Raw genomic sequence first — 7,962 nt, 5'->3', positions numbered from 1 at the left:
TGAATCTACGTGTTACGGCGTCATAACCAACGTGGAACGGGGCCTTCTGATTGGTCCGCGGCGCCTGGCTATATGAAAATACTAAATTAAATGCATTTCAGTTTGTCTGAAATTTGGGGTGAAAGAGTGCCTGTCCAGCATTTAGTTGCAAATAATGTGAGCACCCATTTGCTATGAACCTTAATATGGTAAACAAGGTGTATATCAGCTTATAATGTCATTTTGAGCTAACATTATGTTGTGTGTGAGTGAGAGTGAGTGGTGTATTTTAAACTACATAACTTCAAGACGTTATATTTGAATGTCATTTTGAGCTAACATTATCTTCTGTGTGAGTGAGAGTGAGTGGTGTATTTAACTACATAACTTCAAGATGTTATATTTGGATGGAGGATAGTTAACATAGCTCATAGATTCATTTCAATGTTACAAGTGTATGAAAAAAACATCTGTTAGATATCTTGAGAGCAATCAGTTCTTAATAAGCCTCTTCCAATGACCCCAAGACTTGTCATGTCTGATACTTCCTATTACTTCTGCAGCTCTGACCTTTGCAGCAACATAATCTTCCAGCTCACTTCCTGCCACTCTATTAACAGACAGTGTATTCAAATAGCTATGAACATCTGGATGCACTGAAAGTATTATGAGCCTTCATACATCAGGAAGCAATGAGCATGTTTCACATGTATCTCAGTTCTGCAAATATGCATAATTCAAACATTACCCATTTCAGCGCTATGATTGTGATGACCGTGTGATCCTCAACATTGACTTTGAATGGAGAGACGAATTAAGACAGACCAAGGACAGCTTCTTTGTTGGCACGAGCCCAGAGTTCGAGCTGGCCCTGTACACCGTCTGCTTCCTCGCTGGGGGCGGAGAAAAGACGGAGGTCGTCCTTGGAGGCCAGAACATCACTATCGCCACTTACAAACTGAACGGTCATATCGGATCTTGCTATCCAATCATGCAGGTACATGTGAATTTACACATACAGTGTCTGATTAGTTAGGCAAAGTTACCCATATAGTGGTATCACATTGTAGTGGACAACTGTATTTAAATGTACAATCTTTTTATCTTTCACAGGGACAAGATCAAACAGGACACTGGAACAGGATCAAACAGGAGTCTGACACGGAATCTGATTTTGAGGTAAGAACTTACAAAGTTTAAAGATAATCAGGCAGATCTTGCTATCTGATCTTGCAGATCAGTAATTAAGGTTGGAGTTTCTGTGATCTTCCCACTTTCTGCTCCATGGACACTTGTAAAAGAACAGTACCATCTTGTTTTATATCTCAATCATTATGTTTCAGTTACATATTGTAACATTCCCAAATTGAATACAATTTGTGTGTTGATATAATCAAATTCTGCCAACAAAACTGCACATTTTGAAAGTAACTGCACAAAAAACTCATTATTCAGAACAATTATCCAACATCTCTGTGATTCTCATTTTGCCACATTTCCCAAAATGGGTTAACTATTATTTGCCCCCATAACCTGTCTCTATTGTCTGCTTTCTTATATTTTTAGATTTCACGGCCAGACACCATGACTGTTTCGTTGTAAGCCATCTATGGATGGCATCTAGAAATAATTCTCAGTACTTTGCTGGGATGAATTGCTTTCTTCCCAGCCCACTGACCCATATACAAGATGTTCTAATATGTTAGAACAAAACAGTGAGTCTATGTATGTTGGAACAGTTTAGAAACCAATTCAAGTACATTGTAATATAGATCTTAAGACATTAGAAATGTTTCTAATATGGTGGAAAATATTAGAAATTTTTCTAACATGTAGTATGATGCAGTAGAAAATATTCAGAAAGTCTATAGTTCTCAGTTAGTTATCTCAGATTGATAAAAAAAATTGAAAATGTTTGAACAAAATACACCCACTTCCAGGTAATGTGGAGCTGACTTACATGTATTTCAGATAGATTGTTACATTGGCTTTAACAAAAGGCAACTAATGGTAATTTGAAAGTGATTACTTCTAAATTAGACAAACTTACCCATATAGCTGTGTCACGTGTCATGGCAAGTATATGAAAGTAGAACTGTATTTATATCAATACTCATCTTTCACAGGAGCAAGATCAATCAGACACGGAATCTGAAACTGAGGTAAGACATTCCTAGGTTTCCAGAATTGTCAATGTCCCCCAGCTAAATTGCTTTTGTTATGTTTACCTTTACTGTAGTGAAACATATTGTTTTTGCTTAGTTTCTTCTTCTTCTCCTCCATACAAATTAAACAGGCACGAATATCTCCACAAATAGATCATGGAATAACTTCCACAAACACATATCTTCACCAAATAAACAAGGTTTAATTTTATGTAGAATGATATCTGTAGGCATAAATTTTTCATCAAATTCAGGTACAGGTCAAGTATGTTCAAGTATGGACATAGATTTCTTTGGAAAATTATGAAAGGGCAATAATCAAAACAATTTGGTCCATTGCTAGAGAGGAATCTGTCAGGGAGTATCTATTCCCACTGGCATTTTTAAGTCCCGTCTCTCTGTTAAACATACTTTTATATACCATATTCTAATCAGTGGATCACAGCTAACTTGTCAAAACAAAAGTATATGTTTGCATGTATGTTTGAGGAAATCATCTTACCTGGATAAGAACAAAGTTTGAAGTGAAATTGCCCCCTGCAGTTCACAAAAAAGCCGTCAAGGGACCTTTTTAGGCATGCAGTCCAAATTATTTTTTCGAAAGTTTACCTCATGTATTTATGGACCCTCAGGACGATAGCGATGAAGATCCACTGTTCGCTGAAGGCTTAGACTTCTTACAATACCTTGAGGACGAGAACATCGGACCAGAGATGGGGAAGAGAAAGCTGAAGATGATCTACGAGGAAGAGTACACAGAGTCGTGTGGGAGAAGGTCAGGCACGCCCTTCTCACAGGTCCTGCGTACTCTCAAGAGGGATGGCAAGGTGGAGGTTTCCAGGAACCATCATGGGGTAGACATCATCACCATCCTGGAATAAACTTTATTACAAAGCCCAGACAGATCAATCTGTGTCTTGTTTTTTTTTTAAACTTTCATATGCTTTTTTGGTCCGGTGGGGGGCAACTTTATTTTTAAAAAAGGCATCACAGTGTACATTCACTTTCACTGTATACAGAATCATGTTTATTTTTTGCTCTATTGTTATGCAAAGTCATGTTCACTTCCACTGTTGCTGTGGCTTACTAGGTTTGAAAATTGATAACATTCCAGTTATTTTCTTTATTGTAGGTGACAGTAGGTCTCATTTTATGACGTGAAAGTTCTTCTGTGACGTTTGTCATTATATCTATAAAAAGTTAAATTCATGTAACGTTACTTTATTTCTTGCATTCACATCATTTTGACTTGAAATAAAGGATGAAAGAGAAAACGAAGAGAATAGTTTGTTTCCTTTGGAGCAAAACAAATGAACCATATGTCATAGGTCCTTTCATGTCGGAATAAACAGTACTATCAAAATGAGTATTGAGATTGGACTTGAATATCTTGCATTGTTGATCAGTAGGTAAGAGGACTAGATATATGCCGATATATGTGACATCTTGTCTTACCTTTTCATGTATTCTCCCAGAACACACTACAATGTATTGTATTAAGCGCTAAAACTGCGGTAAATATTCTGAATTTTGAAATATCCAGATTGACGTACTAATTTTCAACATAATCGTGACAATTTTTCGTATTCTCAGCCATCACTTTTTCCCATTACCAGTGTTGGTAAACAACGCGAAAGCAAGCAGCGCGCAGTCCACTAGTTCTCAGAGCAGCAGCGGGATGAAGGTGCACAACTTCAAGTCAGTATAAACGTGCAGGATCTGACTTCCTTTTCTTCGTTATGATATAGAATTACTTTTAGTCTTTTGGCGTTTTTATCAATTAAATACAAAGTGGTGCCGTACTCAAGCGATTATTAACGCTTGGATTATAGGTGCATCACTGGATAGAGTAGACAACATAAATCAACAGACACAATATACATAGTTCGCGAAAATGAAATAAGACCATGCCAAAAGGCATTACCCTGCACCTGCAAAGCTATATGAGCTCGTTCCCAGGTCAGCCTGATACCTCCCTGAAAGGCAAGGAGGACAGACGCGGAAGGACGCTTGCCGGTTTCACCATTACCGCAGCGAAGTGACTCCGACGTGTACGTGGTATTGCTCAGACCCTCCTTCAGATCAAGTGCTGTTATGTGGAGGACTTAAAAAAGACTAGCTACGTCTTTTGGGAGAACATCAACCTTGACAATCGCAGGTTTGAAGTAAGCTTTTCTTGGTTCCGTTATCATTGATGCGAAACGGTTGAATACAGCTGGTATGTTACAGAAGTACGGAGGCTTTGTCAGTAAACGAGGAGTAAGGCAAGTTAAGCGTACTACATACATAAACGGCACATCCCTTACGATGTGATTTACAGAAACACAACGCCACAAATGTTTCATTTCATGTTCATTTTTGTTCACTACCGTGATCAAGAATGAAGACGTTACAGACCATCTTTAATGTTCAGCAATACCCTAAAATACAGCATTTACACAAAAACATTCCCTTAGATTGAATACTAGACTTTTCATTCATAGTGCTAGAGTGTGCATAGTGGACTGCGGAGTCACACAAGATAACGCGAAGTTTTTACAATTATTCATGATTATTGAAACTCGTACCGACGCCACCGAAACTACACAACACCCTGACATGACCTTACACGTCACCGGGAATGTTTGTCCTGAAACCTGATCAGGTGCACCTGTACGGCGGGCTTTCATACCCGGCGACACCCCACCCCACACCACTCACCTGCAGTACGGTACACTTACCGGGCATTAGAAACGGTAATATCTTTACGAATTATCCAATTTGGTGGGATGTGTTACGTCATAGTTAGGGCAAGTCCAAGTTCCTTATAAACGTAGTTGTTCGGGCCACAAAGAAAAACGCACTACGGACCACTCCGATGAAAAATGCCATGTGACAATGTTAGTCTTCCCAAGGCAAAGGGGGCTTTGTCAATAGTGGCAGTTCTGCACACAGACCAAGTGGAATGTGGTCGGGAGGGGAAAAGAGGGCTTCCTCATGAACTTCGTTGTCCAGGGACATGTTGGAGTATCGTAATAAGTTTCCAATGCTCTGTGTTAGACGTTTTGCATGTTTTAGCACTGTCCTTCTTCCCTCCTAGGAGTCAGTAAAGCGAGATGGATTCCCTTGTTGAAGAACTGACCTGTCCGGTGTGCCTGGACCTATACGAACAGCCTGTACTCCTGCCCTGTGCACACAGTCTGTGTAAGAGGTGCGCCGGCGACGTTTTTGCTGAAGCCTTGAGGAAACCCCATCCACAACCTCCTGGGCAAGGGGTGGTGCCTAAGGTAACGTAAATATTGGAAGTATGAACACAGTCATTTGTATCAACATCAAAGTAAGTCTAAGGTGATAAGATCTGACGTCAAGCCAACTTATCAAAGCAGATACATAACTTTTGTCATAACTTGTGTGCACAGGAGCAGCATGTTGAATGTCCAACCTGTAGACACGAGTTCCAACTTCCCGAACTCGGAGTGGTCGGGCTACGCAAAAACACCACGCTGCAGAACATCGTCGACCGCTACCGGGAAACAAAGAACAACACAAAGGTCCCCAAGGCAGTCCCGTGTGAGATGTGCGACGGTGAGCCACCGGCCGATGCCGTGAAAACCTGCCTAGTCTGTGACACCTCCTATTGTGAAGCATGTTTAGCGAAATACCATCCCATGAAGGCAGGGCTGGCCAGGCACACATTGATTGAAGCATCATCAGCAACTCCCAAAGTACTGATGTGTACAGAGCACATACAGGAAAAGGTAGGTTTGATTTTTGACGGATACTTATCATTACCCCCATGGAAGGGAGTTTTACGAGAGGTATTGTTTTTGGTGTGTCCGTAGGCGCATATCATACTAAGGAATGGATGATTTGGCACGTGGGAAGATCTTCGGAAGACTTCTAAGATCTTCTAACATCTTGCTTTCTTCGGTACTCCACCGAAACTTCTTGTTTTGTATCCTCTGTTCTGGACATGCATAAAGAATGACAGTACTTCAATACTTTCTCATTCCTTGTTACCTTCCGTTCACAGGTGAACATGTACTGTGAGACAGACGAGTGTCTTGTCTGCTCTCTGTGCAAACTGGTTGGAAAACACAAGGACCATGAGGTCGCCGCGGTGTCAGACACATTCAAACAGAAGAAGGTAATTATATAAGACTTAAGCAGAATCATTTTAAAGGTATTGGTGTGGACACAATTGCAAGGTTGACTCGGCGGTGAGGTGTGTGTGTGTGTGTATGTGGTGGGGGTGGAGTGGGGTTAACAGTATGGCACAGGATGTCAGTCACTTAATTGATATCATACTTCTTTGTTGATATTTTGAAGGAATCCATTGGCGGAGGAGTCGCGGGACTGATTCAGCAAAACGCAGAAGTAGAGTGTTTCGTGGATAAGATCCAACAGATGATGACAGATGCTGAGGTAAAGCTGTCCTTATATTTCGGCTGGTATAAATATAGATTTGCATTGCTCAATGAGTTAAAATTGACGCGTATGTAAAGCGAAACTGTTATACTTTGGATTATTGACGTTTCAAATATCATTCTTAAGTATTTGAGATTATTTCTTCTATCAAAATGTATACATTGTATTTTGTACTTCCTTCGATGCAGAAAAATTGTTCTGACATTAAAGAGCGAGTGGAAGCGTTTGCCCAAACCCTGATTGCCGCCATCATGAAGAGGAAAGATGTGCTGCAGGCAAAGGTTGACGAGGAGAAGAATGACAAGCTGATGACATTGGGCCAGCAGCTGGACCAGTGGGCAAACACCGGGACCGGCATCTCAGCTGCTATTACAGAGGCTGAAGCACTGCTGAATGAAGAGGATCCCATCACCTTTCTACAGGTACCATATCGATGCTCTTGCAAGCTCATCTTGAATCAGAACGCCTCCAATATTGGGAAGTCAGCCCAAGTACACTGCGTAGGATAACGTAATATGATGTAGTTGTCGTAATGTTAGCATTGTTTGTAACACATGTACAGAGAACACATATTCGTACAATGAAACCATTTCGATTGATTGTGATGCGATGCGAATGTTATGTATAAAATAAGATGTATTCGATGTTTATTAAGTCCCCTTTCTTTTCTTTTCTTTAGGTATCCAAATCAGTGGAAGACAGGTAAGAATAATCTGAGACCAAATATTCTATCTTTTGCGATAATCAATGCTTCTTTCATATTTTACGTCTGATGTGAACTACGTCAACAAGAGTGTTCTTTCATTGGCAGAATCGCTGCCTTCAAATTTTTGGAGGAACGTGAGTTGAACACCACCGACAAGTTCATCCACAACACTCTTGAGGTCTCCGACCTGGAACAGAAGGTGTCGTCACTGGACTTTCTGCAAGGTATGATTTTTTTTATAAACAAGAGCAGGATTATATGCTTGATTGGTGATTGGGTACTAGATCAGGAGAGCTGAAGTGTTTCTCTGGAAATGTTATGAATAACAGTTGTTGTGATTGTCACTAATGAATGAAGTTTAATCCATTGTTTAGCCCCAGAACCGCCAAGGATCCTAACCGACAAGTGCACGGCTGGTCGTGACCACATCACCGTGTACTGGGCTGCAGGGGGGACCACGCCAGTTGACAAATACAAAATTTGGTATGGAAAAGCAAAACAGGGTGTTAAAGATTGGCAACAGACAGCTTACTTCACCACCGCCTCCAACAAACTCCATGATCTGGAGGAGAACACGACCTACTCGGTTGTCGTCGTTTCAGTCAACGCTTCAGGAATAGCTAATTCCAAACCTGTGAAATTCACAACAACACGCGGTGGTAAGTTGGTTTAATAATGATCAATAGTGTAATAAAGACTTATGCA

At 40.6% G+C, this 7,962-nt stretch overlaps 2 protein-coding genes across 2 annotated transcripts in view; both read left to right on the top strand.

Annotated features, from left to right (window-relative positions):
• LOC118415795 (poly(U)-specific endoribonuclease homolog) overlaps positions 1-3,488 on the top strand; it is an 8,589-nt gene extending 5,101 nt beyond the window's left edge. The window contains exons 10-13 of the mRNA XM_035820621.1: positions 737-976; positions 1,093-1,158; positions 2,106-2,141; positions 2,777-3,488. Coding sequence (XP_035676514.1) covers positions 737-976; positions 1,093-1,158; positions 2,106-2,141; positions 2,777-3,025 — 591 coding nt within the window. The 3' untranslated portion in view covers positions 3,026-3,488. The remainder of the gene's footprint in view (positions 1-736; positions 977-1,092; positions 1,159-2,105; positions 2,142-2,776) is intronic.
• A 1,743-nt stretch (positions 3,489-5,231) lies between these two features.
• Positions 5,232-7,257, top strand: LOC118416247 (E3 ubiquitin-protein ligase Midline-1-like). The gene is made up of 6 exons (XM_035821333.1): positions 5,232-5,410; positions 5,543-5,881; positions 6,157-6,270; positions 6,453-6,548; positions 6,740-6,973; positions 7,231-7,257. Exons 1-6 carry the CDS (start codon positions 5,240-5,242, stop codon positions 7,255-7,257), a joined length of 981 nt encoding a protein of 326 aa, XP_035677226.1. The 5' UTR covers positions 5,232-5,239.
• Positions 7,258-7,962: the final 705 nt, after the last annotated feature.

This window comes from Branchiostoma floridae, chromosome 5, assembly GCF_000003815.2.
Source record: "Branchiostoma floridae strain S238N-H82 chromosome 5, Bfl_VNyyK, whole genome shotgun sequence".
Taxonomy (NCBI): Eukaryota; Metazoa; Chordata; class Leptocardii; order Amphioxiformes; family Branchiostomatidae; genus Branchiostoma; species Branchiostoma floridae.
Note: the sequence above shows the minus strand (reverse complement) of the source record. Positions and strands in the feature narration are given on the sequence as shown.

Coding starts and splice junctions, on each gene's coding strand:
- LOC118416247 (XM_035821333.1), top strand. CDS start 5,240: ATGGATTCCCTTGTTGAAGAACTGACCTGTCCGGTGTGCCTGGACCTA. Junction 5,411..5,542: donor GGCAAGGGGTGGTGCCTAAG/GTAACGTAAATA, acceptor TTGTGTGCACAG/GAGCAGCATGTTGAATGTCC. Junction 6,549..6,739: donor AGATGATGACAGATGCTGAG/GTAAAGCTGTCC, acceptor CCTTCGATGCAG/AAAAATTGTTCTGACATTAA.